Source organism: Vicia villosa, linkage group LG1 (genome assembly GCF_029867415.1).
Source record: "Vicia villosa cultivar HV-30 ecotype Madison, WI linkage group LG1, Vvil1.0, whole genome shotgun sequence".
Lineage (NCBI taxonomy): Eukaryota > Viridiplantae > Streptophyta > Magnoliopsida > Fabales > Fabaceae > Vicia > Vicia villosa.
Genome location: NC_081180.1, coordinates 68,587,376 through 68,603,082, shown reverse-complemented (window position 1 = coordinate 68,603,082; position 15,707 = coordinate 68,587,376). Strand labels below are relative to the sequence as shown.

The following is a 15,707-nucleotide window of genomic DNA, read 5'->3' as shown; positions in this document are numbered from 1 at the left end:
GAAAAGTGAAAGTAACGTGTTGCAGAGAGGGATTTTGGAATAGCGGATGAAATTGGTTACTTTTTGTTCATGTATCAAACTTAGTTGGAAAAAGAAATTGTTGGACTGAAAATAACTTCAAAGCATGATGTGGCGGTAGAAGAACAAAGGGTATGATAGTCTTTTCCAGAACATTCGATTTTTTTATATTATAAATATGAGAATAAATATTTCATTTGGCTCATTAATAATGTGAAAGATTAAGTTGATAATATACTACTCCCTCTTTTTTATAATAGGTGTTTCTTTTTTTTTTTTAAGAAGGGAATATAATTTTGTTTTTGTTTTTTTTAATCAAATTACTTATATATCAAAAAACATATTACACAAAGCGACCAATAAGGTCCAGCTAGGCTAGGAAGACTACATCATCAAGGATGCCAAGTGAGGTCTAAGCTTTTCCTTGGTCCAACCCCTATACACTAACATATCAATAATATTTCTTACAATTCTATTTTTATCAATCATATTCCCAAAACTTATAGAATTTCTATAGTTCCAGACACCATAAACCGATTCTACAACTGCCATCTTCAACATGCTGGCTCTAGTAGACTTCCCCTTACATATTTGATTCAACCAGAGAAGCTCTTCAGTCCATATTCTTGGTTCATGACTGAATCCTATCCAAAGCAAAACATGTTTCCATATTTCCCTAGTCTCACTGCAGTCAAATAATAAATGGTCTTGAGTCTCCTCCTGCACACAAAAGCAGCAAGTTTGGAATCCCACAATGCCAAAATGATATAACCTACTCCTAGTAGCTAACTTTCCATGACATGCTTTCCAAAGAGTGATGAGAGCTCGAGGTCTCTCATTTTTTCCACAAAACAGTCTGTACCAAGGCACCTGTTCTTCAATAGACCGCATATGCTTGTAAACAATTCTAGTTTTAAAGTGCTCCATTGAATTCCAATTCTGTAACCCAACAGCTCCATCTCTATGCCTCAGGATAGCCTTAAAGATCCATAAATATTGAACTTTTTCCTCCACCTGCATAATATCGTGTCCTTTCAAATAGTAGCAGCTTATCCACTTAACCCAAAGGTTATCCTTCTTCTTATGGATGTTCCAGAGCAGCTTCATCATAGTAACATTGCTCCGGACCTGCATATCAATAATGTGTAAACCTCCATGCTTCCTAGGTTTACACACAGTTTTCCAAGCCACTGGACTTTTCTTGGAGATGGCTGCACTACCTGTCCATATGTAAGATCTACAAACAGCATCAATGATATGTATAACATGTTTAGGCACTGGTAAGCACTGAAGCCAATAGTTTGCAGTGGCAAAGCAAACACTTTTTACCAATTGAACCTTCCCAGCATAACTCAAAAAATTGCTACTCTAGTGAGTGATCCTTGAGACAATTTTATCTACAAGGGGCATGTAGTACGGTGGATCTCAAGTCTTTTACTAGTCATAGGTATGCCCAAGTACTTGAAAGGAAGCACACCCTCCTGAAAAGTTGTCATCTCCCTTATCTTGAGCCTTGTATCAGAGTCAACCCCTCCAAAGAACACCCTACACTTCCTGGGATTTACCACCAAGCCTGTGGACTGAGAGAAATCCTGCAGAACTTTCAACATTAGCCTGACTGAATTAAGATCAGCCCTGGAAAACAATAATACATCATCTACAAAAGCCATGTTAGTAAGTTGCAATTCTCTACATCTATAGTGATACTTAAACTCAGTATTAGCTTGCATTCTATGGAGGAGTCTGTTCAAGTAGTCCATCATAATCACAAACAACATAGAGGATAAGGGATCCCCTTGTTTGATTCCTCTCTTTGCTGGCATGCACTCTGTATAAGCCCCATTCACATTGAATTTGTAGGACACTGTATTCACTGTGAGCATAACCCAATTCACAAATTGTTGAGGCAATCCTATCTCTTTCATGATAGTTTCAAGGCCCCCCAATCAACCATAGAATGCAATCCTATAGGTGTTTCTTTTGAGTTTTAGGCATTTATATACAATAATAATAATAATAATAATAATAATAATAATAATAATAATAATAATATTGATTTTAATAATAAAATAAATGCGTTTACAAAATTACTTTTATTAATAATAACTAATAAAGTATTTAAATAAATTAAAGTACAAATGAATAAAAATTAAAAAATAAATAATTAACAAATATTGTATTCAGATTTTAAAGGGACTAATAATTTAAGATAATTTTATAATAAAGAAAACACTTATCGTAAAAAGAGGAGTACAACTTAAAAACATCTTCGAATATTTACTTTTTAAATCGATTTGTATTAGCAATAGCTTTTCACATTTAGAAGCAGTAATTACAACAAATTTGTGCCTAAGTAAATGTTTGGAAGAAGAATTTTGCAGCAGAGTAAAGGGGAGAAATTGTTTTTATTTTCTAAATTATTGAAATCATAAAATATTTTTAAATAAGTTAAGTGATCGAATTCGAAATGGTATATCTCAATTGACAGTTGAAGTTTTAGAATAGTGATATCAGTTCAAATTCTATTTAATGAAAAAAAAATATCTTTAATTTGTAGAAGGAAGGACAAAGGGGAGCGTGAAGATTTAAGATTGAGGATGTTCAATTTATCATTTTTAATTAAATTTATACTGGAGAAAATCTATACCTTATTACAGTGTGAATCTTCTTCCAGGAAATATTGATTATGTAATCTCAACCTTGTACTTAAAAAGCAAAAAATATGAAAATTGTAGAAACATATAAAATTAAGGGTGAAAATATTATCATAAATATATTTTAAATTTGAAAAATATTATAGCAACATAAATTGAATTAAAATTTTTTATCTAAATTTTACAAATTTTCAAATCTCTTCAATACAATTTTAACTATTTTATAATGTGAGAATTTTGAAAATTGTATTATATTGAAAGAGAGTTTTTGAATATTTTAAAATATTTAGATAAAATTTTCAAATTTAACTTATATTGTGATAATACTTTTAAAATTTTAAATACTATAATAATAATAATAATAATAATAATAATAATAATAATAATAATAATAATAATAATAATAAATAATAATAATAATAATAATAATAATAATAATAATAATAATAATAATAATAATAATAATAATAATAATAATAATAATAATAATAATAATAATAATAATAATAAACATTTATGTTATTATTCTCTACTAAAACATTTTTTAAAATATTTTTAAAAAATCATTTATTTTTCCCTCAACACTTCAAACTAAAAAAATGGCCCACAGTGTTTATTGGTCAAGCAAGAGACAAAAGAAACCCAGTGGGGTTGCACTTGTAACTTGTTTTCCCTTCTAAATAATAAGTTAAAACCTCATTCATCTTAATCCTAACCTTATGCTTCATTGTTTTGCCTTATCAAACAATATATAATACCAACACACACTTCAATTTTTCATGCCCATAACACCACACCCCAACCTTGACCAAAACAATATATTAAATATTCAAATTTTTTATAGGAGAGATTGGTATATAGATCAAAATTTGATATCAGCGAGGTCGTAGTTGTAAATAATCTCTGTGTTAGATCAATCTATACAGAATTATATTTTGATTTTAAATGAACCACTTCTAATAGACACTAGAATTGATCGTTTTGAATTAGTCGGTTTCAGAGTCTATTATCAAGTTTTCCAAGGCAACTCTAATACATTGACATATAGAAACAATTTAGGTACGGTCTGCTACATGTCCCCACATCCACGTGACACTGTTTTCTCAAACTCTTGTTTCTCTTTTCCACACTCAAAAATCTTCAACCATAAATAAAACCCTCTCTCATTCAACAATCACCACACACCATCATTCAACACATTCAAAAGTTTCAATTTACAAGAGAGAAAAAAACACAAAAACACAACAATGGCCATTAGAAAATCCAACAAGCTACCTCAACCTGATGTTCTCATCAAGCAAATTCTTAAAAGATGTTCAAGCTTTGGCAAAAAACAGGGTTACAATGAAGAGGGTCATCCTGAAGATGTACCAAAAGGTCACTTTGTTGTTTACGTTGGAGAAAACAGAACAAGATATATTGTTCCTATTTCATGGCTGCCTCATCCACAGTTTCAATGTTTGCTTCAAATAGCTGAGGAAGAATTTGGATTCAATCATGACATGGGACTTACAATTCCTTGTGATGAAGTTGTTTTTGAGTATCTTACTTCCTTGATCAGATAAAAAATATGGTTTTAAACTGCGGTCTACAACTGCAATATATAGAATTTTGAGGTTTCTACATTTCGCTACACTACGAAAGTCTGGAATGTAACTGCAACCGCAACCTCAACCGCGAGTACTCCTTAAAACCATGATGAAGGAAGGGTTTGACACATTTGATCATAGTGAGGTTTATCTATATAAATCCCTTTGGCAAGTGGTGGTTTCTGAGTTTGACTAAGGAAATATTAACACTTCTACTTTTTTTCTTTTCAATTGTAAAATATACACATGCTAAGTGAAAATTTCATTGGCAGTGACATTTTTATGTATTCTTAATGAGTAAAGATTTGTTCCAATATTACAAAATGGTTCTGTTTTTATCTCATTTGCTTGATTTAGTTGTTTGATGATTAGTATTTGAAAGAAAGAGTTTCAAACATTCAAAATTGTCATCTTGAAAAATGTCTTTTTTTTCACAATAAAAAAATTCCACCATGCATGTTGAACTTGGAATTTCAAAATCCAGTTTAGAACTATTACAGAATGTAATGGAGTACTATTCTTTTACCTTTTTGGGAACTCTCAAACAAGTACTATATTATAAAAGGCAACCTTAAAAAATGTATGAAAAAACAATTATGACAACAACTTAGGATTAAAGATGTCTTTGCAGAATACATTGCAATTAGGGGTAGTAAAATGGATGGGATTTTAGGAGAGACAAAACGGGTCGGACCCGTTTGTTTAACCTTCTATTTTAATGAGCTGAGACTAAGTTTTACTCTTTTTTATCAGACTTTGATGAAATAATCTTAAACAAGGTGGACATCCCTTTTTTCCTTCCCAATTGCATTAGTAGTTGCTATTCATCATTTATTTAATTACAATATAAAACTAGTGTTCTAAAATTTTAAATATTGGTTAAAAAATTTATAGAAAGTTAAACTAACATTGACATTTTGAATTATAAATTAGTTTTAGAGTTGTAAAATTGATTTTGTCTCTAAACTAAAATCAATTTTGATTTTAGAATTAATTTTATTTAAAATTAGAATTGTTAAGTTTTGAATATAAATATGATTTTTATATTAAAATTTAATGTTAAATTTATTTTTACATGTATGCGTCAAAACAATTATTTTACAATCAACTCACTGTTAAATTGAATTAATTTTTTAAAATTAATTCATTCAATATCTATTTTATTTTATTTTCTATTCCACAGTGGTATACTATAGGTATTTTAAAGTAAACTCCAATATTGGTTCAACCATAAAGCTTCTCGTTAATTATATAACATGTAAAATATTAGTATTTGAAAGAAACATGGGGTGGATGACAAAGCATTATTATTATTTGTAAGCTTCATTTTCTACGGTCAAAGACAAGAATTTAGGTGGCACCAGATGTCATTCTTGTTTTTTTCTTGTTCACACTTGTTCCATTTCATTATCTTAGAATACCCAAAATGTAAACTTTATATTTATTTTTTTCTTTTTGGTATTTTATGAAATAATGTGTGGGCTTTGTTAGTTAAGGTTATTGGTAGTTAATGCATGATACATAATTGATAATTATGTTACATCCTTCTCTATCTCTTTCTCATTAAAAGGAAGGCTAAGTTAAATGTATAAAACAATACAGCTAACAAAAGCAATGGGAGAAGTTCCCGGAATCATATCATTTTGTTGGGGAAATTTTGTACATGACATGGGATTTACTAGTAGTCTCAAGGATCTTTGATGAAGACACTCAAACACATTTGAAAGATAATAGAACAAGTAAACATCATACAAAAGTTGATTGTAATTAGACACCTTATCCACTTCCATGGAAATGCTTCAACATGATTAAAATTATTGTCATTGGAACTCAATTAGGAATGACAAAATTAGTCGATTGTTAGACCAAGCTTTTAGAGCAATAACTGACCAATGATCATATATCAAAAAAAGAAAGAAAATGCATTTTTCGTATAAAACTCTAAGTCAATAGATATATCAATCTTCGTCATGAAAAATATTAGAATCACTCTCTTTTCAACATTCTCTTTAATACTCACTATATTATTGAGTGTAGCACGTGTGAATCCTACCACTTTATGTGAGATTTATTTCTAAAGAGAGAGACCCACATATGTTTCACTCAATAAAAAAGTGAGTGTAAGAGAAACGGTTAAAAAGAAAGTGTTCTTAACACTCTTTGTCTTTTTATTCATACATCAAAAATTATTTTATTTATAAAAGAGGAAAAACTAACTACTCATATTTAAACACTATAATTCACCTCATAAATATGAGACTTCTGCATTGCATTTTATATATATGTATAATTGTTTTTGCTAATGGAAGATACATCCTAACACCTTCGATAATGTTTTTGATACATCCTAACATCTTCGATAATGTTTTTGATCCAAAAGCTTGATATCATAATCGAATTCTATTTTTTCCATAATTGAACCAAGACTTTAGTATCATTTGTCGAGGGAGTTTTTGGAGCACCAACGTGTGAATACTCCAAGCAAGATTGTCTTAATTTTTTTAAGGTCATGTCCAGGGCTCCCAACTTAGTTATAGTTCAACTATGACAAAACATATAAAGCCAATTGTGTAAAAAAATGTTCTTTAGTCACAATTTTGTTGGATTATCATGAAGGAGAAGCATTTACATATGGTTAAGAGCAATACACAAGTGAAAAAAACATCACATATTCACCCAAAAAAACCTTACGATAATAGGTGTATGAGTCCTTTCACTTATAAAGTATTCAACCTCCAATTTTCTAAACAATGTGAGACTTCCAACTCACACTTGTGCACATCAATCTCTCTCTCAAGTATGAGTTCATCCATTATGCATCCCTCAAGCAGAACCTGTTTCATCCACATACTTGTACCACAGTTGCAGATATTTCAAAGAAATACACCGCCTGACCACCATCGCGTCAGGAAGACTTTTGATACAAGGAACATGTTCCTTAATTGAATCATCGAATATAATATCATTGTTAGGTTATCATGAGGAGCATCCACATTGATTCAAGAGCAACACACAAGTGAGAAAGACACCAGTGGCGGAGCCAGGAATTTTAGGTAGCCTGGGCAAAAACTTTACACCATTGATTATTTATCTGTTTTAATTTTCACACCCTATTTTTACTAATTTTGTCCCTAATTTTGTCCCTGAGTTTGTCTAAAAATCGAGTATTAAATTGGGGAGAGTACAAAGAAAATAGGGGTTGAGCCCGGGCGCCTGCCCGGGCTAGCTGGGCCTTGGCTCCGCCCCTGAAAGACACCACATTTCACCTAAAACGTTAAGATGATAGGTGTATGAGCCCTCTTACTTATAAAGTGTTCAACCTTCACTTTTCCAAGCAATGTGGAACTTAGAACTCACTTGTTTCTCGACAAAACTCACACTTATTCCTTATTAATATCCCCCTCAAGTTTGAGTCCATCAACTCCCCCTAAAGCGGAAGCTCTTTCATCCACATGTTTGTACTGCCGTTGACAAACACCTTTACTAGTCATGGATACTACAACATGACACACCGCCTGAACATCACTATGTGAAGAAGACTTTTGATACAAGGAGCCGGTCCCTTACTCGAACCATTGACTCTAATACCACTGTTGGGTTATCATGAGGGGAATATTCACCTAAAACCTTAAGACAATGGGTATATGGATATTCTCTCTTATAAAATACTCAACCTCCACTTTTCTACGCAATGCAGGACCCTCAAATTAGTCATAATCTCAATTGTGTAAAAAAATCTTATTTAAACACGGTTCAACCCTAACAAATTTCAAATTTTACTTTATCTTTTTGAAAAATATATTTATAGTTATTTCAAACTTTAAATTGATTTCCCTACAAGATTTTCCATACATCAATAATTTTATTAAATCCCATCTCATAACAAATTACACTATGGCTTAGACTCCAATCAATTGAAACTTTAGAGTTCAGTCTTCATCTTGATTAAGAAGTTAGATTGTCATAATCTAAACATAAACATGAATATTCTCAATAACAATAATGTTTCATATATTCTTCCTACACCATATATACGACAAAGTACACTTGTCTACAACTATACAATACAAAGTATACAAATAGTACCTAAATTGTTCCCTTCCCATTCAATCCAATCCAATCCTTTCCAAATTGCTACACAAAAAAGCATGCGTAATTTGTCCATTAATTTGATACAAACACAAAGTGGGGCCTCATTGTTTATAGATGAGTCATGACAATTATAATTAAGTGTATGAAACCCCTTAATCCTTTGCACCTTACTATTGCTTAATAGATGACAACAAGAGAAACCATAGCCTCATAAAAGAGAGAAATATCTTGCTTGTTTAATTGGAATTATTCTAAGGCTGTGAGCTATGAACAACTAAGATTCGATTTCCAACATGATTTAGATCCTAGAGTAACTCCATGTGGGTAAGGAGTCACATTCTTTGCAACAAGTGGTCATAGTTTGAGCTTCACCATGGTCCAAAACATTTATTTTCTACAATTGGAACTTTGAATTCGGTTACTAATCAATTGATCACCCACTAAGGTCTTGATTATGCGGAGACAAGGAGTTAGGAAATGATTTATTTGTTTACAATTATGCTAGCCATAAAAAATAATGATAATTTAATATATTAATTAATTTGACATTTTTCAAGTATTACAATGAAACAGAATATTTATGAAAAAAAAATTATACAATTATCTTTCATTAATGATATATGAGAAGAATAAATGTATAGAATTGAAAGAGGTGAATAAAAAATATTTAAAAATATAATAAAAAAATATTAACCATTCATTTGTATTGTAAAATGATTTAATTTGGAATAATTTTTTGGTGTTTAAATTTAAATTGATAAGAATTAAAATATTATATCGATTCAACTAAACTAAAAATCACACAATTGCATATGAATTGGATATGTTTGAATGTTATTTTATGAAAATTATTAGGATTATATCATATTTTGAATTTGAATTTTCAAAACCTAATCAAATAACATTCATTTAATCAAATTTTGTTTTTTTATATTAGTATAATATATTATATTAATCTATTTTTAGTTATCTGTTTATTTTAAAATACTAGTTTTACTCAATCACTTTTTAATATTTTATATATTTCAAAGCTAATATAAAAAATTTATTAGATAGAAAAATTAAATTCTTATATTACTTATTATATTTTATATCAAATTTATTATTTATTATAGAAACACAAATTTATATTTTATGGTGTCATTATAATATTCTTATTAATAATTTTTTTTTATCATTTGAAACTTTGAACATTTAAAAACAATAGAAATAAATCACATTCAATTGGGTCAGCTTAAATTGAATTTTTTTAAATAGTCATTCAAAACTTATCCAAATTTCATAAATTTATATTTTTGAAACCTTGACCACTAGTTTACACCATTTTGCTCAAATCAAATGAGCTACCATTCTCCCCTAATACAAATATTTAATTATTCATTCCTTCCCTTTCTTTTTTTCTTGTCACATTTATGTGGGTTTTTGTTTATATGTCGTTTTCAAATTTTAATATATAATATTAGTTATAAATTTGTCAATAACAAATGTGTGTTTCGTTCCTAAAAAAATGAAACCAAACTTACATAGTTATTTATTAGAGGAAATGAAAAATAAATTATTAAAAATATTATATGAAAAAGAGAAATAATAATATCAAATAAACTTATTGGTTGTGATATTATTTATAAAAAGTATAATAGAAAAACATACAAAACCGAAATAGAAAGAGTAATAATTAAGTTAAGGGTTAAATAGCTTTCACCCCTTGCAAAGGAGTCCTATATATTAATGCTCCATTTTTTTTCAATAAATATATATATATATATATATATATATATATATATATATATATATATATATATATATATATATATATATATATATATATATATATATATATATATATATATATATATATATATATATATATATATATATATATATATATATATATATATATATATATATATATATATATATATATATATATGTGTGTGTGTGTGTGTGTGTGTTTTTTTTTTTTTTTTTAATTTTATTATTATTTAATAATTAATTAAAATATTATTAATCTATTAAAATGTTTAAAAATTTAAATATATTTAATAATTTATTACATAGATAATCTATTAAAATGTTATTTAATAATATATTTTATAATTTATTTAATAATTTATTAAAATCTATTAAAATTATTTATTCAATAATTTATTAAAATCTTATTAATCTATTATAATGTTGAATAATTTATATATATATATATATATATATATATATATATATATATATATATATATATAAATTATTTTAATATATATATAATAGATTAATAAGATTTTAATAAGATTATTTAATAGATTAATAGATTAATCTATAATAGATTATTTAATAGATCAATAGATTAAAATGTTTAATTTTAATAGATTAATAAGATTTTAATAAATTATTTATTTAATAAATTATTAAATATATAAATTATTAAACATTTTAATAGATTAATAAGATTTTAATAAATTATTAAATAAATAATTTTAATAAATTATTAAATATATTATTAAATAACATTTTAATAGATTATTTATGTAATAAATTATTAAATATATATAAATTATTAAAATTTTTAATAGATTAATAATATTTTAATAAATTATTTATTTAATAAATTATTAAATAATACATTAATAAAATTAAACATATATATATATATATATATATATATATATATATATGTTTAATTATATATATATATATATATATATATATATATTATTGAAAAAGAATGGAGCATTAATATATAGAACTCCTTTGCAATTGTATACAACTAAACATGCATGGTTTGGTGGTTTACTTGCAGCGCTGTGGCCCTTGTGACGAATCTTTTTTTTCTAAGGGGCGAAGACAAAAAAAAATTTATTAGGGGGAAAATCAAAACACGCGACTATTGCAGGGGGTGAAAGTTATTTAACCCTTAAGTTAAATACACCTGATATGTAGGGGTAATTAAGTTTAAACTGGTCCAAATTAAAACTGTAAATCGATTAAAAAATTGAAAAATGCAAATAATTAAATATATTGAGATGTGTTTTGATGTACTTTTGTGAAAATCTATTGAATCAATTTTTTAAAATAAAAATAATTTATTGAATAAAAAAGAAAAACAAAATGGATGAGGAGAACATAAAATCTAACACATCAAAAAGTTAGCAAAAATGATAGTCGGAAATGTCCAACCTATCTCTCAAAAAAAACTTGTTAAAGCAAAAATAGGAAGTGAATTCTATCAAGTGTCATCATCAATAAAAAAACTGTATTGCCTAAACTATCTGCACATGCATTTTTCTCTTTGAAAATGTGAGATATCTTGAATCTAAAGGAGGGTATAGTGTGTAACATATTCTTCTATTTAATTAAAAGATACTAAGGGTTTAGAAAAAGCATGAATGACCAACATTGAGTCAATTTCAAGCCAAAGATTTCTCCAATTTTCCTGCTAGCATATTCGATAGCAAGCATGATTCCATGCAATTCCGCTTGAAAGGAGGTGCAAACTTCAATCTTAGTTGAGAAAACTCCCAAGAATGTTCCTAAATTATCCCTCAATATGCTGCCACAAGTTGATATTTTGAGATTTCCTCTTGAAGATCCATCACTATTGGACTTAATTCAATAATTATGAATCTATGTGCTTGCAGATATGAAGCTAATGATCCAGATGCTGACAATCCTTTTGATGTTTTAATGCATACAACACTGATAAATTTTAAAGTTGGTGATAATATTTTTTCAACTCTTTGATGATCAATTAACTTGAAGATATCTTAAGTCTCATAAAGCATGAGATTTAAGGTTCTAGTGGAGTGTATACAAGTAAAAAAACACAGGTGTGCTCGTTACCCCTACAAGGCAGGGACCCTCAGAGGCCTTAGTAGATATCATATGTTACATTGTATAGTGGTTAGGGATTGCTCATGGCGGCGAGAAGTCGGGTACTGTGGTGTTTTGTGGTGGTTTAGAGGAACTGTGCGCATGAGGTGAGTGGTGTGCTCAAGTATAAGCGTAAGTAGGGTGTGATATGTATGGATTAAGATCTCATTTTCTCCCCTTGGGGGAGGTATTTATAGAGGCCTTTTAGGCATAGAGTTTAGAAAACCCTTATGGGTGGAAACCGCTCCCTAATGACTAGGGGAGATTGTTGATCACCTATTCTTCAAATACTAATGGGGATAACAGTTTTGTACACGTCATCAGTCCCATAGGCGAGCCCCTCTGCTCTGTCTAGATGTCGCCTAGGCGACATCACTCTTAGACAGGGACTCTAGAACCTCCCTTTTTTAGGACTCCCACAAATATAACACCACATTGACCCTCAAGAACGAGGACTTGGTAAAAGAGAAAAGTGTTTTCAAGGCTTTTTTTTGTTGGTGAGGTCGGTCCCTTAGCTTGGGGCGAGTGTTTATTTCTATGCGAATGTCTTTTAAATATCTAGATGTGTCATACCCCAATTTTTGAACCTAATTAGATCCCACTTCATTTTCATCATTCATTTCATATAAAATCATTCATGCATTATTTGCTAACCCAAAATATACAAAAATGTGTTTGCTTGTTGCTTGTCTCACAAGGTTCGTGATTGATCAAGGGGCTCAGGATAATCAGGGTTTTATTATCCTCAAAGAGGCTCATGCTTCTCATATGCTCAATTGATTCCCATCACCAATATTCAAGCGCAAGGATGAATCAAAGCAAGATCCACAGTTTTCAAATTCATCTGATACACCAATTAGGGTTTTGACCTAATTATCTGAGAAAGTTAACTTTTGGTCAAAGCATGGTCTTATGGCTCAAAACATGATTCAAGGATAAAAAAATACTTCATCTTAGCCCACTCATATCATTCATTTGGCTAGAAGAACTTGATTCAATTGGTGTTGAAGCGGTAAAGCGGCAAGCAAAAAGTAATAGGTATTATTTATTACCGGGTGATATAGGTTATATCGTATCGTAGTCCACAGAGATTGGTTGAGAATAACTGCCGTTCGACTATCTCGCGTTCTAAGTTTCATGATTGGTTGCGGAAAGGTAAATGCGGGAAAAGTAAATAAAAGCAGATAAACAATCTCAATAGTCTAAGAGAAATAGTTATGGAATTGCATTTCGTTCTACCCGTCGAATACTTAAATCTGAAGATCTATCGCTCGACACTCACAATACGCATCAACATCACCGGGCATCACTCGAGATGCCATATCGGTGTCCATGTCTGCAACACCGACGAAAGCTCAACCGTACTATTCACATCAGCGATTTCTCCACCGACACAAACAACACGGAGGCATTAGACTCGATACCCACTACGATTGTTAGTCCTAAATCCATGTCTGCAACCCAGAAACTAACAGTTATCATTCCTAATCAAGATCTATGGTGTCCATGTCTGCAACAACACAAATCCAGAGCATTTAAGCAAAAAGATCAAGAACAACAACAATGATGATTTGTAAAGCGAATATATAAACGATCCCAAGATCCACAAATATACATACAATAAGAGTAGAAACATACATACAAAACCCACCATTGGAATGAAACAAAGGGAAGAGAGAAGATGAACCGGAAAGATCTCACCGGTACAATGAAATCGAGACAGATCCATGATCAATCCACATGACGTCGCACCCAATGGTGTTTCCTAAGCCTCTAAACTATCAAAATTGGACCAGAGCCACTCCATGGGGGAAATGGATGATAAAAAACCCTAAAAATGTGATTTTACAACATATATACCAAAACTGAAGTCGCAGACCGCGCTAAGCGCGCCCAGCGCGCTAAGCGGGCTGTTTTTTATTGTTCTAAAACCTCCAGACCGCGCTTAGCGCCAAAAACCCGCGCTAAGCGCCCAACTTTCTGCCAAACGGGTCAAAAATGCTCCCAGACCGCGCTTAGCGCGGTCAAGCCCGCTTAGCCCGCTCAACAGAAAATGGAAATCTTATTTTGGTCATATCTTGAGAACCGTAACTCCGATTTGCGCCCGGTTCGAAGCGTTGGAAAGCTTATTCCATGCTCTATCTAACAATGAACAAATTGCAACCAAATTGATGAATTTGATCATCCTTATTTTGAGCCTTGCCCGCCGATGAATTGGTAAAATCGCGTGTTCGCCGCCGTGTCTTCGACACTTTATTCCTCAAAGCTTCGAACACACATAAATACCTACAAAAAGACAACAAAATTATCAAACGATATACATTTACACGAAAACGTAACAAAACACAAACGATACAAATATACACAAAAACGGGGAATTATTCAAACGGTATTAACAAAAAGTATCGTAAGTGCCACTATTTACAAACACAAAATAACTACATTTTGGCACTTAACAACTCTCCCCAACTTGAATTTGTTTGTCCTCAAACAAGGCCAAACACTCAAAGAATCAAAAGTAAAAATCCAAAGAATCAAGAATCAACACAGTTTAGAAAACGAAACAATTGCACAGTTCAAACCAAAAACGTACAAACAAAGTAAAAACTTACCACAATCCTACAACGACGCATGAAAATGAAACCAATCGTAAGTACAATAATCATACAAAACATTCTAAACAAAAACAAGCTCAATAATGAATCACGCCTAGCAAAAACTCATCGATAGATGGAAAACACCGAAACGTGAGGACTTTGACACACACCCGACAAACTTGCAAACAATAGACAAAATTATGCACTCATCCAAAAACAGTATTGAAAATGCAACGACACGAATCACAAGGGCTTTAAAGGTTGTAATGCGGCTCGGTTAACAAACAAGTGATAAGTCCTAAAGCTAATCGAAACAAAAATTTGCCTAAACCTAAGGGAGTAATTACTTCCACAAAGTTTCAAACAATATAATTTCAATCAAACTTCTTCTTCCTCACATGTTTCACACCAAACACAATACTTATTAACACAAATCTTATTTCAAACTCTTTTTGTTCTTTTCTTTTTCCAATTTTTTTTCTTTTTTCTTTCTTTTTCTTTTCTTTCTTTTTCACAATTTTTTTTTCTCTTTTTCTTTTTTCTTTTCACAACCTCACACCAACCACAATATAAGTAAGCAAACATCCTCTCCCCAACTTGAATACAACTATCATCATAATAAGAATACTCCCTACTTTCTAAGGCAACGTAAAAATTCAAACTATAAATCATAGTTGAGGGTTCAAGAAAACAAAGAATCAACATCCATACACAAATGAAAACCAAACGCTCATAGACAAGAATTAAGCAAAAACAATATGGATATTGACAAAAAGGCTCAAAGGGGGTTACTAATGGTCACACACTCACAAGGTGAATTGATATTTGGCTATGGTAGTTGCGCTCAAAATCAAACAAGTGCCTTGATCACTTTCGTGCATTCACAAATCAATACA

General features: G+C 30.2%; 2 protein-coding genes across 2 annotated transcripts; one reads left to right on the top strand and one right to left on the bottom strand.

The window, feature by feature from the left end:
- Positions 1-402: 402 nt before the first annotated feature.
- Positions 403-1,943, bottom strand: LOC131644788 (uncharacterized). Its single transcript, XM_058915384.1, has 2 exons — positions 1,436-1,943; positions 403-1,238 (listed from the first exon to the last, which is right to left on the bottom strand). The coding sequence occupies exons 1-2, from the start codon at positions 1,941-1,943 to the stop codon at positions 403-405; spliced, it is 1,344 nt and encodes a 447-aa protein (XP_058771367.1).
- A 1,711-nt stretch (positions 1,944-3,654) lies between these two features.
- LOC131608684 (protein SMALL AUXIN UP-REGULATED RNA 12) lies at positions 3,655-4,599 on the top strand. Its single transcript, XM_058880205.1, has one exon. The coding sequence runs from the start codon at positions 3,920-3,922 to the stop codon at positions 4,235-4,237; it is 318 nt and encodes a 105-aa protein (XP_058736188.1). The 5' UTR covers positions 3,655-3,919; the 3' UTR covers positions 4,238-4,599.
- Positions 4,600-15,707: the final 11,108 nt, after the last annotated feature.